The 27,919-nt window shown below is 38.1% G+C and overlaps 3 protein-coding genes across 3 annotated transcripts; 1 reads left to right on the forward strand and 2 right to left on the reverse strand.

Annotated features, from left to right (window-relative positions):
* Positions 1 to 383: 383 nt before the first annotated feature.
* Positions 384 to 5,465, forward strand: LOC114353519 (GPN-loop GTPase 1). Its single transcript, XM_028305552.1, has 9 exons — positions 384 to 596; positions 883 to 1,008; positions 1,666 to 1,833; positions 1,982 to 2,178; positions 2,522 to 2,716; positions 2,962 to 3,014; positions 3,092 to 3,180; positions 3,303 to 3,446; positions 4,686 to 5,465. Exons 1-9 carry the CDS (start codon positions 524 to 526, stop codon positions 4,769 to 4,771), a joined length of 1,131 nt encoding a protein of 376 aa, XP_028161353.1. The 5' UTR covers positions 384 to 523; the 3' UTR covers positions 4,772 to 5,465.
* Positions 5,466 to 7,589: 2,124 nt separating this feature from the next.
* Positions 7,590 to 18,934, reverse strand: LOC114353514 (probable FAD synthase). Its single transcript, XM_028305543.1, has 5 exons — positions 18,756 to 18,934; positions 15,373 to 15,468; positions 13,502 to 13,861; positions 9,738 to 9,859; positions 7,590 to 8,102 (listed from the first exon to the last, which is right to left on the reverse strand). Exons 2-5 carry the CDS (start codon positions 15,442 to 15,444, stop codon positions 7,883 to 7,885), a joined length of 774 nt encoding a protein of 257 aa, XP_028161344.1. The 5' UTR covers positions 15,445 to 15,468; positions 18,756 to 18,934; the 3' UTR covers positions 7,590 to 7,882.
* On the reverse strand, positions 16,438 to 18,819 carry LOC114353512 (tRNA (guanine(37)-N1)-methyltransferase). Its single transcript, XM_028305542.1, has one exon. The coding sequence runs from the start codon at positions 18,699 to 18,701 to the stop codon at positions 17,343 to 17,345; it is 1,359 nt and encodes a 452-aa protein (XP_028161343.1). The 5' UTR covers positions 18,702 to 18,819; the 3' UTR covers positions 16,438 to 17,342.
* Positions 18,935 to 27,919: the final 8,985 nt, after the last annotated feature.

Genomic DNA, 27,919 nt, shown 5'->3' on the forward strand with positions numbered 1-27,919 from the left:
TTTTTGTTTAATGGTATATAGCTTGTGGTGATCAATGTGGCGAATTATTTCTACTGTGCGTAAATGACCTACTGCCGTGGATTAACCATAATACGTCATGGAAAGGAAATAATTATTCATTGCTACCTGCCAGCTTTTTATGTGCAAGACGAACGAAACGAATTTAAAAAAAAAGTTATGGCAAAAGTACACTATACGGAAAATTGTTCAAGTCGAAGCGCAAGCCCGCTCACTGAAGTATGGGAGACGAACGCGAACGGATGCAGATGGGATGGGGGAACGAGAAAATTATCGAGATGGTGTTCACACTATATCGACATGACCAATTTCCCGCATAGTGTACTTCCGCCATTACAACATGACAGTTGACAGTTTAGTCTGTTGACATTGACAGTTCGTTTGTTTTCATTATTTCATTTGTTGTGATTTGTGAAGGTTGGGGAATTTATTAAATTAACAAGTGTTTCAAGTGTAACTAAGTAAAATAACATTTAATTTGCTAGTTAGAGTGCTAAACCTTGAAATGGCAACGGCTGCAGCAAAACCAGAACCGATGGAAGAGGACGCAAGGAAACCCGTGTGCTTGATCATTTTAGGTTAGAATTAAGTTGTTTCAAAATTATTTCAATGGAAACATAATAAAATACATAACTAGTATCTACATCTTCCGATTGGGTGGCAGAATGATGAATTTTACTACTTTAAATTGCTAAATTTCCATACTCTTTCACAAGATGTCTTAGTAAATTGCTAATTTACCTACTTCTCGACTACAAGGAAGGAAGGAGTTTTATCGTATATCATTTACAACTTACAACTATGCAGGTGTATTAAATAAATTAAGAATTGAACACTGTACTTACTTTGTTGTGCATTTGAAAGGTATGGCTGGTGCAGGTAAGACCTCCTTCACCAGACGTCTAGCGAGCCAGGTCGTTGAAAGCTCGCGACCATATTTGATTAATTTGGATCCAGCCTGCAGAGAGGTGCCTTATCCAGCAAATATTGGTAAGTGTATTGTGAGAAAAAAAAAAACAAGTTAACTAAACTAAAACAGATTTTACTCAGCTGCACAAAGATGCTACAAAGGTGCTTTTTGCAACAAATCTTCACTTATTTAGGCTGAGTTACATCACCTGACACATTAGTTAAAGTATGATGGTGCAACCCAGCCTGAGTATTTCAGAGAGCATTATGACTAGAGTAAAAGAATATTATTTGTTGAATAGCATTTTATACTTATTGCCATAAATATTTTTTTTAAATACAGTTACAGATATTGAACCTCACAAGTTCTCTTTGCATAAGTATTTGGCAACAATAGGGATGTTTCCTGGGTCAAAAAGCAAGAGTTTTAATTAGTCCGTCAGTTAACTTATCAAAAAATACTCTACACGTATTTTTAAATTTTTCAAACTAATGAAAATTTAAAGAGATAAAGCGCGCCAAAGTTCATAAGAAGAGGCTCGTGACGTCAATGCGTGCATAAAAGTGCTGTGCACGTTGTGACGTCGTGCGTCGTCAACGTAATTATTTGTTAGATTGACAAATAAAAATATATGTGTCCAATATTTTTTGATATGAAACATGACGGACTAAAAAAATTTTTTTAGGAAACTAGCCTATTGTAGCTCCTAATTGAAAGATATTGCTTGCTTATTTCAGATATAAGAGATACTGTAGACTACAAACAAGTAATGAAGCAATACGGCCTGGGGCCGAATGGAGGTATCGTCACAGCTCTGAACTTGTTCTCTACAAAGTTTGGCCAGGTGGTGGATTTGATCGAAAAGGCTGGAAAGAAACACAAATACTGTATTATTGATACACCAGGTAACCTTACCTTCAAAATTATTTATTGTGAAACATACCATAAGTATTTATTGTACTGGGACGTCTAGGACTATGAACGTCCGTCATTTGTATTAATTTTTTTCTGTGTACAGGGATCTTAATCTATTAAACTCTTAATAATTTGTAGGCCAGATAGAGGTATTCACATGGTCAGCGTCGGGTACCATAGTGACTGAAGCTCTGGCATCTACATGTCCTACAGTGGTGGTGTATGTAATGGACACCGTACGCAGCGTAGCTCCGAGCACCTTCATGTCTAACATGCTGTATGCCTGCTCAATACTGTACAAGACTAGGCTGCCTTTCATCATTGTTATGAATAAGGTATGTATGTCACTGAACATACAAGCTATGTTTTGTATATTTTTACTACACTATAAATAAAAGACAATGAATTTATAGATGACTACAGCATTACAGGTTGATTTTTCTGAGATCAAAACCATTTCCTTTTAGATTGAGTTTGTAGTACAAATATTTTCGTCTTACCCATTCACTGTTACCTTAGTTTGTGTTTGTACATCAGGCGAACTTGTTGCCATTTTTTTAATTCTATGCCAGTTACTTATTTATGCCCAAAGGGCTGAATAAAAAAAAATCGTTTGGCAGTAGGTAAATTAAAAAATGGTATACATGGTTTGTTAAACTGTTAATTCGCTGTTTGCAGACAGATGTAGTGGACAACGCATACGCAGTAGAATGGATGCGCGACTTCGAAGCATTCCAGGAGGCTTTGGACGCCGAAGGTGACGGCGAGGGCGGCGCAACATACATCGGCAATCTTACCCGCTCTATGGCGCTGGCGCTCGACACCTTCTACACAGATTTGAAGTGTTGCGGAGTCAGCGCCCATACCGGCAACGTGAGTATCCTGATATACAGTAGCTATGCTATGCCATGCCGCTTATGGATGTGTGTGTGCATGCAACCTCATGCGTTCTACGGCGCTGGCGCTATTCATCTTAAATTTACCTGTCTTATGGTATTATCGCTCACCACCGAGACCTGCCTTAGTCTTTCGGTGCATGGTCGCCAGCAAGAAACGCTTTGACTTTAGCAAAATAAATTACATCGTTAAATATGCTAATTAGTGTATCTGCTTTTCAGGGTATAACTGAATTCTTCAAATTAGTTGATGAAGCTGCCGAAGAGTACGAAAAGTAAGTTGATAATTGAAATTAAAGCATTTGATACTTGTTGGAAAGATCTTTTGATAACATTTAATCTTTCTTCATAGGGAGTATAAAGCAGACTGGTTAAAAATGCGCGCTGAAAAATTGGAACAACAGAAAAAAGCAGAAGAGGAATTGAAAGCAGGCAAAATGGGTATGTATAATTTGTTGTTTTTTTGAGTTTATGCATTATGCAAATTAGATTTTTTTAGACAGAGTACCCAGGATATTTTTGCATTAACCACATTCTATTGACAACTTCCACTCCAATTTCAGAGGAGTCCGACACAGTGATCGGCAAGAAGAGTCTCATCGATGCGGTGCCGGCCGGCCGCGAAATCAGCGACATGTACCTGAAACATCCCGGCAACGATAGTTCCAGCGACGACGAGGGCAGCGAGGCGCCCGCACACGAAATTGGTACGTGAAGTTTGTTGTCTATTAATTTTTAACACCGTGGACGCCACGCGGCTCCCCGGTGAGCCTCGATTGAACAATATACTGTTGTGTCTAAAGCCCGGTCTGTGAGCACGTAGAATTTTGTCCAATGACCCCAAGATACCCATCCTTATCGCTCGCGCGTAATTATGTTGCTGTCGCGCTCGCACACTCAATATAATTACGCGCGAACGATAAGGATGGGTAGCTTGGGGTCATTGGACAAAATTCTACGTGCTCACAGACCAGACGTAGTGTCTCGGTAGTCAGACTTAAAAATCCTCCTGATCCCAGTTTGCCTTGAAAATGTGGACAAACGGGTCCCGAAACTTATTTCAGCTGTTGTGCACTTACTTCTCAATATATTTTAGACCCTATACGAAAGAAAAAAAACCAGCTGGTCATTGCTCGATGGAATCGGCCATTTACAAAATCGGTATTTCAAAAACATTAGAATCGTTTTTTTTTCCGGAATCATTCATTTATATTTTATGCGACTTAATAAATAAGTAGTTCCGATAAATTAGGGGCCGTTCAAGTATTACGTAAGCACCAAGGGGGGGTGGGGGGGTCTCTGTTTTGCTTATTTTGATGACATAGGGGGGTAGGGGGATCTAGATGATGATTACGTCACCGTTAGTTATTTACGTTTTTTCGGGGATTCCCGCAAATAATACATATGCGTAGGCAGGCACTCGCTTTGAGAACTGATTAGGGGAATTACCGCACATTAGGGAAATTACCGTGCGCTATTCACTTGTCTAATAATTAACTCTCGTGCCGACACTGCCCATTGAAATTTGAGAGTCGTAGTCCGCATAAAATATTATTATACGCGAGGCTGGCCTCCCGCGCGCGTGTTTTGTTGTTTGGATACTAAACGTATTGTAAGCATTGAAAGTTATCATTTGTGTTTATGTTGATGCATAATTGATGCAATTATGTTTGTTATGTTCTTTTTTTCTGATAATATTTTTTTGTTCCTTACTCTATGTGTATCAGTACTATCATTTAAACCTAATATTTTCATGAATTTTCCTATTTTAAAAATGACAATATAAAAAACACTTATAACAAAATGTTTACGTAAGCATAGGGGGAGGGGGTTAGTACTTTGCTTACTTTTGATGACAAGGGGGGCGGAGGGGTAAAAATGGTAAGAAATCTGCTTACGTAATACTTGAACGGCCCCTTACAAACAAATAAAATATTTTCTCCTAGATGACGACAAACCGGAGGATGTCGCTGCATTCCAAGAGTTTATCAGAAAGCACGTGAAGCCAAACGATTCGGGAAACAAGACGTGATGAAACTAATCTCTTCCATCTGTAAATATAGTTAAGTTTCTAATAAAAGACAATCTAAAAGACAAGTTTTTTATTTAAACAATGTAAAGTACATTATTATCGGTATTCCACTATGAGGGACTGGGTATAATTTTTTTTACATAAGTAGTATTATATTTTATTGTGTTCATTATTTAAGTACATATTTTTATTTATTAAGTCAATGTTTTTCAAAGACTCATCACAGTGGAATATTCGATTTAAAATAAACATGAATATATTTGTAGAACAAAACAATTTTAATTGGACAACAAAATTACGTGAAAGTAAAGTATTTGTGATAATGTTACGTTATTTAGCTACAAAATAAATATGAATAAAACATCTTACTGGAATAATAAATAAACTGAGATTACTAAGTTTGTATTGCTCAATATATCAATTCGTATTTTGGTGCTTATTAACACTGGTGATTGTAAATAAAACGTGTAAATTATGCTAAATAAACGTAAGTAAACATTCCCTAAGTAATATCTTGTAAAATTATTATTAAAGCAAACAGTTAAAAAGACTGCTACTTTCTAGATATGTTTAAAGGTTACATTTTCCTTTGTATTGTACGGTATTAACGCATGACGCGTGATAATGACAATGTGAATAACAATTAACATACATCAGTATTTCGGCATGAACTTAAAATTAATTGAACACACTGCTTTATAAAACGAGCGAAATGAAGAATGTTCACTAATTTTGTTTTTCAGCTTTCTGTATTCTCTGTTAAAAATAAAAAATACACGTGAAAGAATTATTTCGATACGTCAATTAGTTTCCAAGATATTGAATTTTAAAAGTGCGGGCGGCGGCCGGCCCGCCATTTTATGCGCGTGACGTCATATTACAACGACTGGCTCATATTTGTATGGGTGGAATCTTGCAAACTGAATTAAGACCCACTTCCAGGCAACCGATTAAGCTGAAATTTCGCAAACACATGTGATTTCGATGACCATGCAATATTATGATGACATGGAGCTGATCTGATGATGGAGCTGGAAGGTGGCCATAGGAACTCTATAATAAAACGACTTAAATGCATCGAGTTTGGGCTCGTTCGTTTTGTATTGATGAGTATTTTAATTCTATATAGTAATCAGGGTCTAATGATGGAGCTGGAAGGTAATTCGCAATAAAACGACACAATCGCATCAAGTTTGGGTTTGGTTCAATTTTAATTTCTGTGATGGGTCTGGGTGTTAATATGTATAATAAGTTTGTATTTAAAAAAAAAAAAATATTTAAGTATGTTTATATCCCTTTTCTAGTGAGCGGACGCTGTGAATGTACGTCACACGGGGTCACGTGACCGTCGGCGGGACTCAATATTTAAGCGAACTTTGAATGCCTATAAAATCATAACTACTGGGTATTTTTGAATGAAATAAAAACTAATGTATTTGTAAATGTAAAAGCTTAACTGTAACATAGGTTTCAAGTGATTTTGCATACCTAGTAACATTCTCAATTAAAAATTGCGGAATTTTTATCACATTTAGGCAGTAAACACCACAAATTAACAGTAATAATAAGTACTAGTAATTGAACATCTTTCGTAAATTCACCTATTTATTGGCCAACGAATAATAGATAACTTATTTCAGTTATACAATAAAATTTTAGTAATATTAGTTTCAAAAATATGTATAAAATATTATTATTTTGATCTTTAAATTGACTACCTATCTAAGATAATGATTTTAAATGATTAGCAGCGACCGAGTTTATTAGCAACCTTAAATTTTTATACCAATTTTCATGACAGGCAGATATTATTTAAAAACGGTAGCATCATCACACTGAAGTACAATTACATTAAATTTCTTTCTTCTATATTATACTAGCTTTCCGCCCGCGGCTTCGCCCGCGTGGAATTTTGTCTGTCACAGAAAAACTTTATCGCGCGCGTCCCTGTTTCAAAAACCGGGATAAAAACTATCCTATGTTCTTTCCCGGGACTCAAACTATCTCTATGCCAAATTTCATCAAAATCGGTTGCGAGGTTTAAGCGGGAAAGCGTAACAGACAGACAGACAGACAGACAGACAGACAGACAGACAGACAGAGTTACTTTCGCATTTATAATATTAGTTGGGATTTCCCACCAATATTTTAATTTACTCATTATAAAAATTACTGTAAGCACATTGAAGTTTAGAGAGACAAATAAAATTATTGAAGCAAATCCTGAATTTGCCTTACCTTTTGTATATTAAGTAGTTATGCTACAGTATACAGCCCGGTCGAGTTAACTGCGCGGGCACCAGGCAGCCGTGACGTCACATCGATGCTCTGGTACGAACAGTGTGAACGCGGGAAGGTGCGCGGGTGAGTTGCATTCCAGCCAGGGGCCTAATTCACGTATTTTGACACATTCAAAATCTGGTTGACGTTTAGAAGTCGTCCTATTGAAAAACAGTCCTAAATCCCTATTCACATGTCATTTCGATAGAACGATTACTTGATAGGATCGTATAGATGACCCACGCTGAACTGTCCCGCCAAACTCAATGACAGGGGGGCGCTACCATCGTTCAACTATATGGTTTCCAACATGGCAAAAATCGGAACTAGCGATTCGGTATTGACGGTGGCGCCCCACTGTCAATGTCATGCACAGGACAGTTCAGCCCCCCTAGACAAAACGCACTTTTTGATCGAATCGAAAATCGAATCCGTCAAAACTCCATACAAAAAAGGGGCTTTTCGACCACTTTTCGACTGGTTTGCGATTATAATTTGCACTTTGTCTAGACCCACAGTATTTTGGAACTATAACTCAGCGATTTGTCATTTGACGTTTAATCACTTGAACCAAACTTCAAAATAGGTTAATACCGCGGAGGCAACGATTGAATACGCGTAAAAACGAAATCGAAACAAAAACGCGTCAATACGAAAAGTGACTCTAGCAATCAAATCGCTTGCATGTCGTTTAAGTTTTGTTACGTGGATTCAGCTACAGGTGCGTTAACTTGTCCGGGCTGTACCTTTCAATTGCCTATAGATGACACCTATCTCTGCATCAGTATTTAGTATTTACCCAACCGAACTTAACTACATTAAAATTTCCTATCACGCCACAAGTGTATCACCATTGGATTCTAAACCGTGTGCATTATCCACGTGTCCATTGCTGGCGTGTCCGTTGACCACAGGAGGGGTCCTCCCGGCTCGTTCGAGGGACGCGTCTGAGAGCCGCCATGCTGGAAGGTAGGAAAGGTAGCCATTGCTGTCCTTGATAGCTAGGGCTGGGTTCGGCCAGGTGTTACGGGTGCTGCCTATTGAGGTGTATCTGAGGATATAAAGGTTTATTAATGTAAAACTGTGGTCTTTATGCTGGGGTGACTGTTAGGGTGGATTCGACCAGACGAGTAAATATTATTCATAGAATAAATCGTCAGTTTTGACATATTTCCCATACTGAAACTGTCAATGTGCCAGTTATACCAGGAGTTATTTTCGGATAAAAGTTTGGTCGAATCGGGCCTTAATCGAAATATTTTGACGAGCAGTCAAAACTAGATTCTATAGATTTTGTATAGTACAACCAGATCGTGCTAACTTCTCACCTCGCTGGAATGCGAGTCTCCCTTCCAATCACCTGCACACCTACCCGTGTCCGTCCGTACCAGAGCCACAGAATAAGTAATAGTACAGGTACAGAAGGATTACTCCGCAAGACGATTTAAATAAATGCGAGTCTTGCTGCGACGCGATACAGTGGAATTCAGCTCGCACAGCACTACGTACCTACAATTTTATTCACCTACAAGTTTTGTCTCTTTCTATCGCGTGCCTCTGAACTCTTCCTACGCTGTTAGGGTTGCTGTCTAGTGAAAAAAATAATTAATCTACTTACATGTCATGAGGTACGTACCTCATGACACGTATGTATGTAAGTACGCATTCATTATGGAAAACCTTGGGAGAGGCCTTTGTCCAGCAGTGGACGTCATTTGGCTGAAACGAACGAACGCATTCTGAGCAATAGTCATGGTAGGTTAGGTTCCTATACTATCCTAAGAATTATTGATTAAAAGATAAATCCGGTAGATTTCTTTTTGAATTTAAACACCCGAACGCCGCACAATATTATTTTCTTTCTCTTCATGTCCATTTTTAAATAATACTTCGATCATAGAATTATAATCATACTACAACGCACGCCAGCGTCCTGACGGGCGCGCGCGTGACACTCGACTGATATAATACCCGCCGGCGGGGCGCTTCGCTGTAGGTAATTATCGGATGTACCGCGCGGAGTGAGCCAGGCCTGCCAGAGCGTCGATATGACGTCACGGGCGCCAGGTGCGCACTTTACTCGATCGGATTGTAGAGATTAGCTATGACGTCACATTTTTTCTAAGTCATTGTATGTCTTGAAAATATGTATTTTCAGATTGCCACCCATTATTATACATTGAGTACCTACAAGTAGCAATGCTGATCTTATTATGTATTTAAATCTTCGTTATCTACAAAACTATCATCATCGAATCACACACGTAGTGCTGTGTAATGCTGATATTGAGCTAAATCATGATAATGAACAATATTGTGATGTAACAATATTGAGTAATTTGAACTGAAGTAGCATGAGTAATGTACACATTCAGTACAAAATCAAACGTTTGTTTCGCACAAGTTGTTTTAATCTTCTTCATAATCATTGGTTTTTCCACTTAAACGCTTTAACAGCCATACCATAATCTTTGTCATTGTTTTTGGACGTTAAGACAAGCGAATAATGTTCAAAATATGGTGGGAACTATATTCCCACTGCCTTTAACATCATCATCATCATCATTTCAGCCATAGGACGTCCAGTGCGGAACATAGGCCTCCCTCAATGATTTTTATGTTGATCTATTGGTAGCGGCGACCTTGGTGGACATTCCACTGCCCTATAAAGAATTAATTAACTTACCCTCTGTCATAGAGGCTGCAGTAAGGCACGTTCCGTATAATGATGTAGCTCCAAATTTGGTGGTAGGACCAGTTGAGCAGTGGCGACACCCGCATCACTTGTGGCCAGTTTGAGTCGGTTTTCTGAAAAAAGGTTACATAATTTTTATTTTATTTTATTTTTTCGTTCATGTCAGCATCACATATGGATTGAAAAACGCATGAGAGAAATCCTCTCATTCGTTACCGTCATCGGCTCACAATTTGTACCTAAGGTAAACGTTGAGCCTCATGGGCTGTAGGGAGTCGCCACACATGAGGCTGGTTTTAGTGTCATGCGGACCGTCCGGTGCGGACCCGCACCGCACGGCCAATCTGTATGAACTTCTAGGGAGCGTTTTAGAGTAATGCGGTCCGGAGGAACCTCTCCGCTCCCTAGCAGTTCATACAAATCGGCTGTGCGGAGCGATCCGCACTGACAGTCCGGTTAGCGCCACTGTAGAGTAAGGTCCTGTCACTTGCTAGTAGCGAAGACAGTAGCACCAACTGGTGAGTGCTTAAGTGGTAGGAGGACTATCGCATTTGCACCCATCAAGATGGCGCCACTGTAGAGTAAGGTCCTGTCAATCGCCAGGGGTGCCAACTGTTAAGTATAATAATACNACGAAAAAAGTTATGACCGTATGAAAAAATTGTAGTAGTTTACGCGCTAATCTCAGGAACTACTGGTCCGATTTGAAAAAATATTTTTGTTATGGATAGCCCATTTATCAAGGATGGTTTTAGGTTATATTTCATCACCCTACAACCAATAGGGGCGGAGCAGCGACCACCCTACCACAATTCCAATATTGTTGTCTTTCTTCTGAGCTTATTTTTTTTTCTTTTAGCGAGAATCTAACACGGCACACTAAGCGACATAACATAACATCGCACGATGGATAGAATGATATCAAGAACATTTTTCAGATGAAAAGGTAAAAAACATGACTTTTCATTCAGTCATAACTTTCTACCGACACACACTGGTTCAAGAAACGATAAAAATGGAATTAGCGATTTATTCACTTTTTTCGATGGAATCATGTGTAGAATGTTATAAAAAACGTTTTGTTTAAGTTCTATTTTTCTGAGAAATGCGTAGTTTTTGCTATAATACATGTTTTGTGTTTTATTTGTATGAAACGTTTCCTTCACGAGGCTCTTATTCAAAATGTTAAAATTTGTTAAAGATGACTACTTATAGGTTTTAAAGAGTTATACTAATAGAAGCTAATACAGTAACAACTTTGTCCCAGTGCGTCCCCGTTTAGGATATAAGTGATATTTTCTAAGGTACGAAAAAGTATACAAAATATATGGATATAAGGCAACTTAATGATAATTTTTTTAATTTCTAAAATAAAAAGAAGCTAACAATCATTCCAATATTAATCATTTATTATTCAACATCATCATCAACATCTATAAACTCAAAAGTTTCATCATTATTTGAAGCTAATAAATTTTTAACTTCATTGGAAAGAGGATATTTTGGACTCGCACTCATTTTTGGTCTTATTGTTGACAAAAAATGATCCGAAGAAATAAGTTTATCATTTAAAATATCACGATTGGTCACTTTTCGGTTAAACTTACGCGTATGATTCTCTCTGATCTTTCTAAAATCTTTGTTCTGCGATTCTGCAGCTTCTTCCGATAGTGCTCCTATTGGCATAATATCTAAGTGCTTTATGATGTCACCTCCATGTATAAGAAGCTTATGCATGCTGGATGGTATGTAATACCAACCGTATAAACTGACGAACAACTCAGCGGTTTCCCATCCATATTGAGTGAGGTTTTGGTGGTTTATTTGCTCACCGGAAGCCATAGCCCATAATAATACAGACAAAATAGCGATCAGATCTTGACTAACTCCAGTGACGTTGGATGTTTTTTCTGGATCTGCAAAAAATCTACGCGCAGTATTTCCGTTGTTTGCGCGTATTTCAGCTTTTCGTTTCTCCATAATTGCTTTTTTATTTCCTCTTGCTCTCCAAGTTTTAAATTCTAGTCTATAAGCAATGTGTAATATAGTCTCCATAGCCCGTATCCATGCGTGCAATGAAGATAGGCCATTCGTGTACATATCGATATTTAAAGATCAGTTTTAATTTTGTTAAATTATTCATGTCAGTTGGTTTTGCTTTGCACTTAGATATTATGCCAATAAGAAGCTGCAGAATCGCGGAATAAAGATTTAGAAAAATCAGAGAGAATCATACGCGTAAATTTAACCGAAAAGTGACCAATCGTGATATTTTAAATAATAAACTTATTTCTTCGGATCATTTTTTGTCAACAATGAGACCAAAAATGAGTGCGAGTCCAAAATATCCTCTTCCTAATGAAGTTAAAAATTTACTAGCTTCAAATAATGATGAAACTTTTGAATTTATAGATGTTGATGATGATGTTGAATAATAAATGATTAAGATTGGAATGATTGTTAGCTTCTTTTTATTTTAGAAATTAAAAAAATTATCATTAAGTTGCCTTATATCCATATATTTTGTATACTTTTTCGTACCTTAGAAAATATCACTTATATCCTAAACGGGGACGCACTGGGACAAAGTTGTTACTGTATTAGCTTCTATTAGCATAACTCTTTAAAACCTATAAGTAGTCATCTTTAACAAATTTTAACATTTCGAATAAGAGCCTCGTGAAGGAAACGTTTCATACAAATAAAACACAAAACATGTAATGTAGCAAAAACTACACATTTCTCAGAAAAATAGAACTTAAACAAAACGTTTTTTATAACATTCTACACATGATACCATCGAAAAAAGTGAATAAATCGCTAATTCCATTTTTATCGTTTCTTGAACCAGTGTGCGACAGCATATTTTTTATTGCGGTTTGCTTATAATGAATCAGTATTTAGTAGACTATTTTACTACATAGGTCTTGTTAGTGGTGGACATTTGGACCACACTCCATACATTTTTGGTCATTGTCCTTTGGTATACTTATGTAAGTATGATGACAATGCAATGTTATGGTACAATTGAGCTGGTCTGATGATGGAGTCATGAGGTGGCCATAGGAACTCCTAAATGAAACGGCGGCATCGCATCGAATTTGGGTTCGTTAGATTTGTCTTTTCGAGCACTTTAGTACTAGATGATGTCCAGGGTCCTGATGATGGAGTCTGGAGGTGGCCATAGGAATTCCAAAACGAAACGGTGGAAACTTATCGAGTTTGGGTTCGTTGGATTTGTCTTTTCAAGCACTTTGGTGCTAAATTGTATTGTAATTAAATCAAGGCTCTGAGATTGAGGNGATAGCTCATTGCTTATAAATGACTAAAACGGGCACACTACGCGGATAATCGGTCGCTCCGATTTATATGCTTAATTTACTTTGCGGAAGATCCGCGACGGCATTTCCGTCAAGTGTGGCAACTGCCTACAGCTCATGAGGCGTAACGTTTCCAAGGTTCAAATTGAGAGCCGGTGACGGTGTGTGTATGTAGTAAGAGTTTGTAGCTTGCGTATAGTTCCAAAATACTGAACTGTCCTATCCATGACATTGACAGTGGGGCGCCACCGTCAATGCTGGATCGCTGGTTCCGATTTTTGCCATGTTGCCATATAGTTGAACGATGGTAGCGCCCCCCTGTTAATGAGTTTGGTGGGACAGTTCAGCGTGGGTCATCTATAAGACGTAGACTGTCAAATTGTATGGAAGGCTGCAGTAAAGTCGTCTCTATGCTAGTAAAACTAAAAAAATTACCTGCATAAAACGTAAGTCTTGGCTATACGGATCTGTCCGTCTCGTTCCCATAAGACAGGCTTTCAATTGTCCATCTCTGTCTAATATCCTCTGAAGTGTAGCCTTCATTTCCCCCACCTCTGTCACCATCAACGTCACACCATACCGTCGTTGCATCTCATTCACAAACTCTTCTATTTCAACAAACGGATCTTTCGTTCGGAAGTACACTACTTTTAGTCGTTTCTCTATGTTTTCTGTCTTATGTATTTCACGTAGAATGTTTATTGTTAGGTCTAGGAGAACGGTGCAGTCTTTGCCGCCGTTGAACGAGAGAAACACCTCTTCAGGTTGGTATTCTTGGAAGCATTGTCTGAGTATCTGGAAAAGAGGTAAACACAAGATTGTAAAGCGACAGTTAATCGGTTACAAAAGAGAATGATAAATTAATGAGCTTCATTAAAAAAAAAAGGTCTTTGACCCACGATGACGCATCCAAAGTTTGTGTGGATGTCTGGATGTTTTTTACTCTTTCACGCAAAAACTGCTGAACGGATTTTAATGAAACTTTACAGTATTATTGTTTATAACCCAGAATAACATAATTATAATAGCTATAAATTATGACAATCTATGACATATTAAATTTCACGCGGGTGAAGCCGCGGGCAAAAGCTAGTTATATCAATAATTGTAATTAGTTTTTTATACAGGCTGTAATTTGCGATTCTTGAGCCATAATTATGTTATTAAGTTTTTCTTCCCATGTCTCGTTCAAACTGTATAAGGTAAGTAAGTACGTATCTATAGATATCTTCAGTACTTCGCAGTCACGACTTTGAACTTTTGATCCAATAAAATTCATTTCGGAGCGTTGAAGCCAAAACAATCTATGTCACGTTTATAAGATTAAAACATATGCAAGTATTTAATTTGCTTTATTTCAATGCCGATGTATGCAAGTATTTAATTTGCTTTATTTCAAACTAGCTTTCCGCCCGCGGCTTCGCCCGCGTGGAATTTTGTCTGTCACAGAAAAACTTTATCGCGCGCGTCCCTTTTTCAAAAACCGGGATAAAAACTATCCTATGTTCTTTCCCGGGACTCAAACTATCTCTATGCCAAATTTCATCAAAATCGGTTGCGAGGTTTAAGCGGGAAAGCGTAACAGACAGACAGACAGACAGACAGACAGACAGACAGACAGACAGACAGACAGACAGACAGACAGAGTTACTTTCGCATTTATAATATTAGTTGGGATTATGTGTGGTACATAATCATACTTAATATTTTAAAGTTTTTACATCTATTTAAGAGTCAATTTTAATGTTGCTGGTCCTTCCCATGATGCATTTTTCAATTGGGTTTTCTTCATGCAATCATCATTAAGAAGCATTATAATACTATTTTTATATACTTTTTGTAATTAATAAAAGTTAGTAGTTCATAGGATTCACGCGCATCTGTGACGGCCATCCACGCAGGTCAATGACTGCTAAAATGTACAGAAAAAAAATCTAAGCGGATTAGAACCACCACTGTAAATACTGTGTAGCTAAGACTAACAGCTTTACCACCCAAACACCGAACTAGTAAAGGCTACAGAAGTACCTATAGCCAGTAGTAAAGTAAAAACTACATATACTACCCGTTCGCGCTAAGTTTGCAGGTCCGTGGAATGCGCGTCCCCTCCCCCAACCGCGATTAAACGCAATTATTTAGTGATTAAACGCAATTAATGTGTCTTATTTTACGCAAATACACAATTTTTATCAAATAATAATAAATAAAAAATATTTTAAGTATAGTTTGTTATAGTTATAGACGCTTCCCTTCGAGTGACGTCACATCGCCAGCGGCAAACTTATCGCGAACGGATAGTACTTTACCTGTTCCGATTCTTCTAACACGTCATCAATGGCAGGCAGCTCGGCGCAGACGTTCTCTCTTTTCCGCGGCATCTTTACTACTGTTGTGTAGGTATTCTGTACCAAACATACACGTAATTAATTAATCAGGTGTGTATAACGAAATTTGCATTATAAACGCTACACGGCTGTCGCTTGTTTGTTGGTTCGTCACGCACGAAACGCTTCGGTAAACTAAGTTTTGCTATGAGCCTGCGTATTGGCTGTACTATCATTACATCGTCCACATAGAGTGGTATTGTAGAGGGACCTTGAACTACAAACGTGCAGGTTTCACCAATAAAACATTTGATTATAATTATACTGTGTACTTCTTAATGAACAGTAGCTACAGTATGAAGGTATACTAAAGTTAATCAGCCACAGATCTACGATTTTTTAACTGGGGCCAAATTTTATTGTGGCGCCCCTACTAGCGATTGAGATGCAAAAAAAAAATAGAATTCTTGCGCTTCGTGAAGTGAAAAATATTTTTTTTTTCACAAACTACCCCCTTCTTTCCAATTGGTGCCCAGTTTACCCCTATAGCCGTGCCTTCGAAGTAACTTTTGTGTGGCCAAATTGGCCACATTCCTCCACATTGGGGTACTATTACTTATTCTGTGACATTGGTCTGCAAGTTAGGTCTAGGACTGCAAGTTGCTATTTTCCCAAAAATATTTCATAGTAGATGAGCGACGTTTTTTGGGGAAAAGCCGAGTGCTATTATTAGTTTTGGAGGGAAACTTAATTATATTCAAATTATTTCCGTTCTTGCCATTTCAAACTTGTTCACAGATGATTAAGTTAAACGAATTTTAAATGGTTTGTTAGTAATCAAGTGTGATAATATACAAATACCTCACAGAAGTTTAACGGAAATATTAAATTTGCGTACATTTTCATGTCTTTAAATATGGGAACAGCATAATAATAATATACTGAAATGGAAAAAATGTATATTCTTTTTTTTTAATTATCTAGGAAATAATAAAATAAGTAGGTACTAACGAAAATAAAATTAATCAAGGACATTATTTATTTTCCACATTCAATTTATTTTGAACATTCACAAAAATATACATACATTTATACATCACTTAAATTAGACACTAAAAACTTATTACAACATGTAGAAGAATATATCTTGTTTACATAGAAGAATAAACTTTCGTTTCCATAGTATTTTATACAACATTCTAAGTAAAATTTGTAATCATTAACACCAAATGTAATGTATTTTATGTAATATTGATAAACATCTGAGGTCAATGCAATATCTATAACTTTGTTAACAATAAACATTGATGTTATGTAATTTACACTACTTACAATGTAATTATTAAATCAGCAGAAATAGATAAGTTTAAGATCTGCAAGTAATTTTGATTATTAGAATAGCCAGCTGTGACACTATTTTACATGTATTTTTATGGATATGAACATACATACATAAACTATATAACTTAACATTGCCTTCTAGTATTCTTTCTCTTACTCTATTAAGTTGTGTCATTACTAAAATACATCAATAAATGCATTATTAATAATAAAACAAAGTATTTTATTCCATTTACTACATAGATAGACACTATTTACTAAATATTAAGCATAATTTTGATATCTTATAAATAAGTTTTCATAGAGCAATAAAAAAAAAGATTTTTACAATAGACTGAAATACTACGTAACCCTGGAACTCAGCAGATCTGTATGATCTCTAATCTTAATATTCATCATTTAGAATTGATCGATTCATTCACAAGAATTGATGAATTCACATTGATTAAATAAAACGTGGCCATAACAGCGAATTACACTTAAAAAGTTTCAAGTTGCTTTTTAAAATTTTTAGAATAATCATAAACATCTTTGCTCGGATACAGCAATGCAAACAGAAAGTAAAAGAAAATGTTACACATAATGAAGAAAAGAAAATGCATAATGTTATGTCAGAGGGCTGTCATAGTAGTTTGAGGGGTGGTGCGCGTCTTTTTAGCTGGAGGCTCGACTGGAGCGCAGGACTTATGGCCATCGAAAAGGATCTGTTTTGTAAGATTGAACGTCACACGCATCATCTCTTTTTTAGGGGAGACATTCCTTACATCGAATATGTCAGTTATGAAACTAGAGAGATCAAACTTCATATTCTCATTCACCATTTGTCTTGCTTCAGCTACAGAATCATCACCGATAGCAAAACAGTAAACATACACAACTATATCATAATTAAACTTATCTGTTAGTTCCTCATCTTTGAGGAGGCCTTTGAAATTCTTTAGAAATTTAACAGCCATAGCCGGCAAGTTCATTGTGACATGGATCTTTCCACTGAATTGAGTATTACGCTTGCAAAGTTTTGTTAAGTGGTCTTTGAATACATAACAAATAAAGTCTTTTCCATCCAAGTTGTATGGTTGGAATAATCTCTTATCTACTTTATTAATTTCAGCATTGTGTTTCAACCACTTGAATGAATCGGGGTTTAGGTCGTTAGCATACACTGTACACTTACGTTTAGCAGCAGGTATTGAAAACGGTCCCACCCCACAAAATACATCGAATAGCACATCACCAGGTTTCAAGAAGCCCAAGATTCTTTCGTGTTCTTTACCGAGGCGTGGATTCCAGTACACTTTTGAAAAGTCAAACTCGAATTTGCACCGATTTTCTTTGACGGACACCAAATAGTCTTCTTTTCCTGCTATCACTTCCATACTGAAGTTACGGTATGTATTGTCAATGATGTTGCTCTTGTTCACAACGGTGCGGCATGTCTTTATCTTGTCCAGCAGCACTTGACCGATTACTTGCCGGTACTCCAGCAGATGTTCTCGGAGATTGAGATGTATAATGTGGCCAATTTGGGAGTAGCCACTGATGACCTCTTCATCTTCTGGCAGGACAGCCTTAAATATGGTGTCATAGCTCCAATTTTCATAACCCAATTGCACTTCCTCCGAAGTAAGATTCTTTTCAGTTACGCCAAACTGTTGCAGAACGTTTCGGGATTCTTCATCTATGTCCTTCCATTGAGTAACCTTTTCAGGATGCAAGTATATGCATTTGTTGAATGACGAATTTGCTTGTAAGTCCATTATCGGCTTGAAGTTTTCTATTTTCAAGATATACGGTCTGCACTGTTTAAATATTATTGAAAGATTCTCCTCCTTCAAGTACAGGACGGGCACTTGAATATTACGCAAGAATTTCTCACGGTCTAGCACTTTCATCCCGCGCACACCGACCGGCGCCAACGAAGGTTGACTCGAGGAACTCATTTTACGAAAAAACTCGCGGAAAATAGACATTTTTCACAAAATTATGACGCATGTAACGTGTATAGTAGTGCAACAGATACTAACCTATTTACAGGTCAAAAGGTTGCAGTTCTTCTAGTTGTTTGTTTGCGTCCTTCTTTATTATCTTCTTCACAATCAGTTAAAGCATGAATATTCAACATTTATCACATGATTTTCATTTTGAACGACGAAATAATGGAAGAAAATTACAGATCGAACTTGTCAATTTCATTGAAGTTTTGCTGTCATTGAAACGTCAATGTCAAAAAGTTTTTTTTTAATTTTGATGTTTTACGGCTCTGAGTTAGTTAAGCCTTGATATTCCAATGCCAATAAAAGTGGTTGACGATGACGAAGAAGTTTGTTGAGAAAATATTACTATAAATTACTTGCTCAGTGCTTTAACGTCCGTTCCAGCCCACTCGACTCCCTATAAAACCAAACTAAACTACCTAACACAAAACTGCCGCCGTTAGCGCCATCTGCGAAAAGCTTTGCTTAGAACCGGGCCTTCCGGTTCCGGGATAAGTAATAATAGCAATAAAAACGTTTATTGCTTTTTATACATAAAAGGAATTACAAGAAACAAAATTACATTATTAAAGTAGTCCTGAATGCCTTTTTTGGCTCTGAATTCCAAGGCATTTCCAAAAATTTACTTAACATATTAAAATAAATAGATGATACAAATATAGGCAGGTTTTTACCACACGATTTTAAACAAAACTAGATCCTATATACATATACGAGTATTCCTAAAAGAACTTATTAGTAAAGGTTTACCAAACAGTATAATATTTTGTATCTAATTAGTGTTATTAACATTAATAACTAGATGACGTGGAGATCCTCATTAATAGTCTATTGTAACAGGACGGTTTAATTAATTCCTCTGCGATAAATGCGTGGTGCATTCACATTGAGAAACGTTCGATATCTAAGTAATTCAGTAAGTGAATAATACGAGCGAGCGGGGTCTCTAGCTCCATCAATTAATCATTTGTTAAATAGACTTCGGATTAAATTGAAGTTGGGAGTCTACATGGAATTCGTACGAGTGAATCACTGTTTTGATGAACTTAAGATTCTGTTGGATCATTGTTACTTAAACGGTTAGAAATTTTCGTAAATATTCGGAAACAAAGCACTCTGGGCTAGATGTGTATGTCAATAATTCATAATTGTTTAAGGATGAAAAGCAAATATAAATTAATTACTAGTTTTACTTTCTTATTTTCTAGTGGTGCTCTATGTTGTATAACACTCATTGTTTGACTATTGTGTGAGTCGATTCCCTGCGCCACTACGCCATCGGGCTATGCCAATCTCCTTTGAAACGAAAATGCTCCGAAACTGTGATTGAGTTCCCCTTACAAAAGATTAATTAAGAGATACAGGCTATTGAGGGCCATAAAACCGCCCGTGCTGTTGACCTTACACTTCAGTAATCCTGAATAAAACGAAGGATTCGTTGAAAACCTCACGTTTTAAAAATAGAACGTAAAAACCGTTGACTGTGTTTGTATTTCTCTCGGCGGAGTGCGCGGTAGTATAAGATCGAATGCACGTAATAATGGTTTTACTACCCGCGTAACGGTGATGAGCCGCGTGCCGTTGTGAGAATTGCTCACGTATACTGCATATTTTCTTAAGTTTGTGCGAGTATTGTTCTCATACAGACGCGTTAGCTTGGGTACCTACACACTTAAAACACTCTTCAGGGAATATTTCAGATTGGGAAAGATGTAAATTCTTATGTAGTATGTAGAGACGACCGGCACGTCAAGCTAAATACTGTATTATCTTATGTAGCTGTGGTGATAATGATTTTCGTCGTGAGAGGATAAGAAAATACATTTGCTGAATATAAACTTGAAATTTATTTTTGGTGACTCAATTTCTCTGAAGGTGTACCGTGTAAAACAGGAATTCCAGTATTCACGGGCTACGGAAGCGGTGTTCTGGGAGCGAATAGCGACCGCCCATTATCGATACTGGCTGGAAATAAAACCAGCCATTTGCAGATATTCCGGAAACCCACCGATGGCTTGTGGCTGCCTTGGGAACCATACAACCCGTTTAAAAAGCGATGGGGTGCGCTCACTCAATTTAGTTTTATGCACTTGTACAGAGGTTTATAGCACAATAAAGGTTGGAAGGCGTACGGCTGAAGGTAAACGAAACTATTTTATTTAATTAATACCACGAGATAAGCTGTGGTTGAGGTGGGTAGAGGTGAGGTGGCACGGTAGAGGCATACTGATTTTTAAAAATTTAGCGGTAAATGAAAGTGTTTTTAGGAATTATTTACAAAGGCGTTTATGGACATGCGTGAGATGCTTAAGCTCTACGTTTTATTGGAAAATCACACCTTACTACAACTTAGCTACCAAAAGCTAGCAAACACAGTAGAACAATAAAACGAGTGTGAACTAACAAGGTAGGTACTAGGTACTGTATTTAAACTGTTAAATAAAATAAAACTGTCGATACACAGCATCAAATAAACCGTGTGTGTTACGTGACAGAGGCAACTGGCATCAGCTCAGGGAAATGACGCCTATATCCGCTGAGCGGCGACAAATATGGCCTGACCGCTAAGTGTTTTGCATTGCCTTTGCCGGCGGCCTGGTGAGGCCCAGTTGCACTGAGATACTTTGAAAAGAGCCACGGACGAATGACCAGGTTAGGATAATAACTTGCGGCGGCTGACACTTTCGGATTTTAGAGAGAGTCCCACAATATCCACTGGCCGTCCCCATCGACGGAAAAAAGGATGCTTTAGAAAAATATTTAGTTGCACGATTTTTCCAACTGCAGATCCTGGCCAAAAGTACAGCTTTTTGGACTTAGAGTTGTAAGTCGTAAGAAGAAACCAAAAAATGGTAATTGATAGTTAACATACCTTGGTTTTAACCCTTAACTGCATGGATGGCCAAATTACTAAAACTTTGGAAACCCTTTTTTCACTTAATTACTGCAGAGAACTGCAAATATTATTACTTCGTTATGTAAATCGATCGAGAACAATCGAGAAAAATCAATCAAGAAGAGAGCTACGAAAAACTACTGTAAGCTACTATTGCAGTACGTATACTATCCCCAGTCTGTTTTTATTTTGTGGTGTTCAGATAGTCATTCAGGCACAGCAGCAGAGTAAATACAAATGAGTAGGTCATCTTCATAGAAACGCCCGAGCGCGGTTTGTATGTGAGCGCGCCAATACGTATGCGGCGCGCACGCACACACTGACAAAATTTAGCGTGGATTAGCGGTGAGGTGCACATACAAACCGCGCTCGGTGCGTTTCTATGAAGATGACCTACTCATTTGTATTTACTCTGACGGTAGCCAAGTGAGGTAAGGACCTATCGGGCTATCAGCGCTGCTGAAATAGCGATTCGATGTAGATTGACGCTTCGGATGTCGGAATGTGGGATCGAGCTTTGATTTACATTCACTCTACCGTGGGTTTATATCGACATTTGTTCCCACGTAAAGTAGAGGCAATAACTTTTTTAATTTACTTTAAAATTTCTATTTTACTAGACTTACGTCATGTCGATCTATGGGCGCAATTTGGTTTCAACTTGACTTTCTTCCAGCCCCCCTAGACAAAACGCACTTTTTGATCGAATCGAAAATCGAATCCGTCAAAACTCCATACAAAAAAGGGGCTTTGCGACTGGTTTGCGATTATAATTTGCACTAGACCCACAGCCCCCCTAGACAAAACGCACTTTTTGATCGAATCGAAAATCGAATCCGTCAAATTCCATACAAAAAAGGGGCTTTTCGACCACTTTTCGACTGGTTTGCGATTATAATGGCACTTTGTCTAGACCCACTGGTGTTCATTTGTCATAACATCATCGCTACACCATAGAGTTTGCTAAATTATTTATGACATGTATAACAAAAGGTAGTTAATTAGCTAATATTAATGCACGTGGAGTCGTGCACGTATTAAATGTTACAAAAATATTATTCTACTACCTACTCAAAACTATGAAATTTCGCGTAGTGTTTTTCCGCATCTATTCTGTGAATTTATTAAAACATTGTTAACCGCCGTTCAAAATGTCCCGTAATAAATACACGTTTGTTTCAGCCACAAACATTCATATGTTAATTTGTTCGACAAACCGCAAAGATAATAAAAAAGCGAATAATTTTATAATTTACACGTTGACTCTACCAATTCAGCGAGCGTTACGGTAAATGAAAATTTCAAAAATAAATATTGGGCAAACGGAAACAAACGTTCGGAGCGAACAGAAATAAATTACATCAATCCAACAAATTGACGATTGAATTTGCGCAAAAGGGATAAATAAGTTACGGATTTTAATCGCGAATAAATTCGGTAAGGTTTAAAGTGGACAACCTTTGCAAATTAAGACGTATTTGGGTGTAATCTGGCACCTGTTGTTTGTAGGATGCGGCAATTTCCATCGGAAAGAAGATAGCATAAAAGCTCATATTGAGTGACAAACGTTCGTTTACTTGACAAAAATTATGCGTCGTTACGTATCACGCCTGTTACCGACTAACGCGGACATGTATTTCGCGGAAGAAAATTCCTTACCCACTAAAAACCTCCGCATATTTCCTCAGAAAGGTATTGGCGGGACGTACGGGTACGCACTCCATCAAGCAACTACGAGTAGGTATATTGAAAGATTTAATAAACCATTAGGCATCTGACATACATAGAAACTTCTATATCTAAACTGACTACATAAACTTTAACCTAACCAAAACACTAAATTGGTTTGCAACTTTTATTCCAACGCAGTTATGATACAATTTTTGACTTGATTGACTCGAGATGCGAGGAACGCGGGTTCGAATCCCACTGCCGCTCGACTATTGTGGTGAGCCCACTCATAACACAAGCTCATTTAGCTTAACACGAGGGGCTAACGAGACTATTAGTAATTTGTGGAATACAAAATGCTAATAGTTCACTTAAAAAAAAATCCGTGCAGTGCAAAAGTCTTGTTCGATAGTAGAGCCCTATCATTGACTTTCATGGCGCACCTACCACTTACGGGCGAGTGTACCTAAGTGATTTAAACTACTGGCCGCGGTAATATTCTGATAACTGCTTTACGATGTCTTAACGGCCTCTTTTGCATAATGTAGGATATCGCAGGGTTAATAGAGTAATTCAGCTCAATTTGGTGCTTCGTAGACAGGATTTGTGGTTGAGTCGGGTGTCTTAACACTCTAGTGGTTCAGAATAGGACCTCCTACGAGCAGCTATGTTCTTAGTTAGTTAGTTTTATTGATTTTATACGTTTAATATTGATTTTTTCATCATACTGGACATTTTTGTTACTACTATTAAAGGCCGGTCGATCTATTCTCATAAATAAAACACTGGATACTCATCTTTCACATTATATTGCCTTATTTTAGATACAATTCATCACTTAGCACAAAAGCGCGCGGAGTCGTCTCCGCGCGTCCCTCTATTCTGACGTTTGATTCTCGTGTGTCATTGACGTATTGTCAATGTCACTATGAAAGCATCTCATTGGCTATAACGATACCGCTATTTTAACGTTTTAGATTTTTCATAATTAACAGTTCGGCCTTCCTGCAATTCCTTCGCCCTCGAAGGTCTTCTCTACCCAAGGCACACTTGACGCCTCGTATTGGGATCCGCTGTGCACCTTGCTAGGTCCACTCTGCCATCTCCACCACCATTCGCGCACCACACGCGCGCCCTGCTGCTCCACCACGCGCGCACCGGCTCCGCCCGCGCTGCTGCCCGAAGCGCCCGCGCTGTGCGCGCTGCTGCCCGAAGCGCCCGCGCTGTGCGCGCTGCTGCCCGAAGCGCGCGCGCTGACCGCGCTGCTGCCCGAAGCGCCCGCGCTGTGCGCGCTGCTGCCCGAAGCGCGCGCGCTGACCGCGCTGCTGCCCGAAGCGCCCGCGCTGTGCGCGCTGCTGCCCGAAGCGCGCGCGCTGACCGCGCTGCTGCCCGAAGCCACTTCTGAACTATTAAAGGCCGGTCGATCTATTCTCATAAATAAAACACTGGATACTCATCTTTCACATTATATTGCCTTATTTTAGATACAATTCATCACTTAGCACAAAAGCGCGCGGAGTCGTCTCCGCGCGTCCCTCTATTCTGACGTTTGATTCTCGTGTGTCATTGACGTATTGTCAATGTCACTATGACAGCATCTCATTGGCTATAACGATACCGCTATTTTAACGTTTTAGATTTTTCATAATTAACACTACTTACTTTTATTCGTCCCGGTGTCTGAAAAATAAAGCTATTGTCCTTTTTTGTAAGAAAATATATTTCATTGCACAGTAAAAAAATCAAGGAGTGCTTCAACTGTCTACCTACATTTTAATTTTCATTCTTGACGAAATTACCCTTACAGTTTCACTAAAGATACTTTCCACCTTAATATTAATACAAAAAACCGTCAGACCTCTATAAAGATAACAACAAAATGAATTTACTGCGAAAACATGCTAAGCATTATCTCCTAACTCGGCTCAAAATGAGCTGCTAAACGTCAGTAAGCCCAGATTTCCCTTCTGGCTCCGTCTAATATCTTCATAAGGCAATCTCGGGCTCAGTATCGATATTAAAATACGTAAAAAGGAGCGTTATTCCGTCTACTGTTAGCGTGGTAAACGAGAACAGCCCCTACATTGTAGTTACCTAACTAAAACTTAAGTAGGTACTACCTACTAGGTAGTTAATACATAGTTTTAAACTTCATATTTTCCATGTTAAGCTGTAGGTTGTCAAGTAGCTGTAACTTTTTCAGGTTGATGAGCGAGGCGACAAAAATACTTTCTTGAACAATCTTCATAATGTTCATCATTCATCCAAGGCATAGGTAAGCTTACATTATTTTCGCGTTAAGAAGGATTGAAAACCTACGACATCATCATAACCATAAAGTATCTGCGGGAGAATGATCCCTCTAACTTACCAGATGCAAATGGACGGTTCTTTCATACAATTACATAGAGTTAAATAATCTTTGTTGCGACTGTAATATCCATGACATGGAGTTAAGTAATCTGTAGTGCGGCTCTACATTATCAGACAGATAGGAAGGACATAGAGTTAGTAACCTGTAGTGCGGAGAGTGGCCTGTCTGCTCCCTTTAACCTGTGCCCGTTAGTAAGCCGTCATCGGAACGTCTCCCACGAGTAGAACCTTTGAATGCGTTAACGGCTCCATAATGGTGTTTTTATGATTCGCCATCAGCACGCTGCCTATTGTTTCTCGCTAGTGATTTATTCTCTCGCTGAAGATGTATTAGGTGTTTAGGAGCCGAGTTTCAGGTGTTTACCGAAGGGTCCCGCTTTTTATGGCGCAATAATACGGTTTTCTTGAGGTTGGAGGCGTGTGTGTTGTGGTAATAAAGATGCATGTGGGTTAAACGGTTTGTTTTTTCTTTTCTCCGAGCTTTGCTAGTGGTTAACGTGTTTTGGGTTGGGGAATCGAATGTTTGTTCGTGAATTTTGTGATAGATGTCCTAGTGATGACCTAGTTTGCGATGAGGAAAGATTTTTAAATCCAACTCGAAAAAAGTATGACAAAATACGAGTAGGTATCTGTGATTGATGCATAGTTATTATTTTGAGAATAGGTACGGACAAAATTCTGATTTAGATAGTACTTAGGTACATTTAATCTCTCTATATTTATAAACATCTTTTTAGTAAGCACCTTTATACGGGCTAATAATAATAAAATCCACGTGGATAAGATTAATTTCCCTGAAAATAGTTATTCTTATATACTTTTGCGAAGGGGAACGATCACAAAAAGTGGGTAATAATAATATTACCTGTTATATCCCTACTGTAGCAAATAAATATGTAAGCTTATCACTACCAAAGTGGTTGTATTCCCTAGATTATACTTTTTATACGCAACATGTAGCCAATACTCAAATGATATACGATCGGAGCTCTCGTGATGTCCTTGTAAAACTTTATTACTCGCATGCCCGGGAACTCTTAATAAAACGGCATAAAAACAGACGGCACTGAACATAAAAAGTTTATAAATCTCCGTAATACTAAACAAAATTACTACGATACAATTTATTTATTTCTTTTGTTGGGCGACGAGTCTACGAAGGGTCGACGGGAAAGTAAAAAGTATTGTTAAGTATCTACTTACCTGCGTCTGTTTTAGGTAAGTATTTTTCCAGGTCACACCTATTACCTAATACAGTGGTTCCCAAAGTTGTCTGGGCTACGACTCATGTAATACAAGTTCCCAAACTCGGGACCCACCTATAGGAAATTAGAATTAACCGTTACCAATATGCCTAAATAAAGGACTCGGATCTGTAGGGTGGTGTGTTGTTCTACAGGCAGAGCCCAGCACTCAATGGTCGCTCGCGACCCACCACTGGGTTGCGAGTGTTGCGACCCATAGTTTGAGAAACCCTGACCTAATAGATACCTACTACCTATACTTAACATTATAAGTAAAAAGCCTAGCTTATCTTTTACTTACGAGTAGGTACGAGAGTACCTAATAAGTTTAATTCACTTGGATTGAAACCCTCTTCAGTTCAAAGTTCAAGTTAGTAACCACAATTTAATAAAGGTTTTGATTTCATAGACTCAGTTTTGTTGAATGAAAACTAACATCGTCTCTCACCTCCCCCTATTCCATTCAGGGATCGATTGAACACCGATTTTTCATTAGTTTCCCGTGGAAATGCGAATGTTCGCGGAATATTTTAAAAGGCGCGCGCTGCCGAGCTGGCAAATGTTTGCGAGCTGCGATATTGCTCGCTATTACGGCCGCTATTACAGCCACTATTCAGCCTGTGTCAATTAGCGAGTCCCCGCGTGTTCAGTCATTGCACCGTGACACTCAATTAAAAGATCCTGTATAGAACAGCTATACCACAGGTACTGGCGTAACTATGGCACATTTAAGATCGATCGTTCGTTCGTTTCAGCCGAAAGACGTCCACTGCTGGACAAAGGCCTTCCCCAAGGATTTCCACACACATTTCCACATTTAAGATCATTCTAATATAAATAACATTTTGTACATTATCTAAATTGACTATTTTTTAAATGCAAGACAAGGCAGGCATTTGACCGCAATCGCACCTGGTGTTATGTGAGATGCAGTCTAGGATCGTATTTCTTAAGTTAGTAGGTATTTTGTGAAGTATTATCGACTGCAGATATAGTGATTTAGCATATAG

Source organism: Ostrinia furnacalis, unplaced genomic scaffold (assembly GCF_004193835.3).
Source record: "Ostrinia furnacalis isolate ACB-3 unplaced genomic scaffold, ASM419383v2 OfSCF1726, whole genome shotgun sequence".
In the NCBI taxonomy this organism is placed as follows: Eukaryota; Metazoa; Arthropoda; class Insecta; order Lepidoptera; family Crambidae; genus Ostrinia; species Ostrinia furnacalis.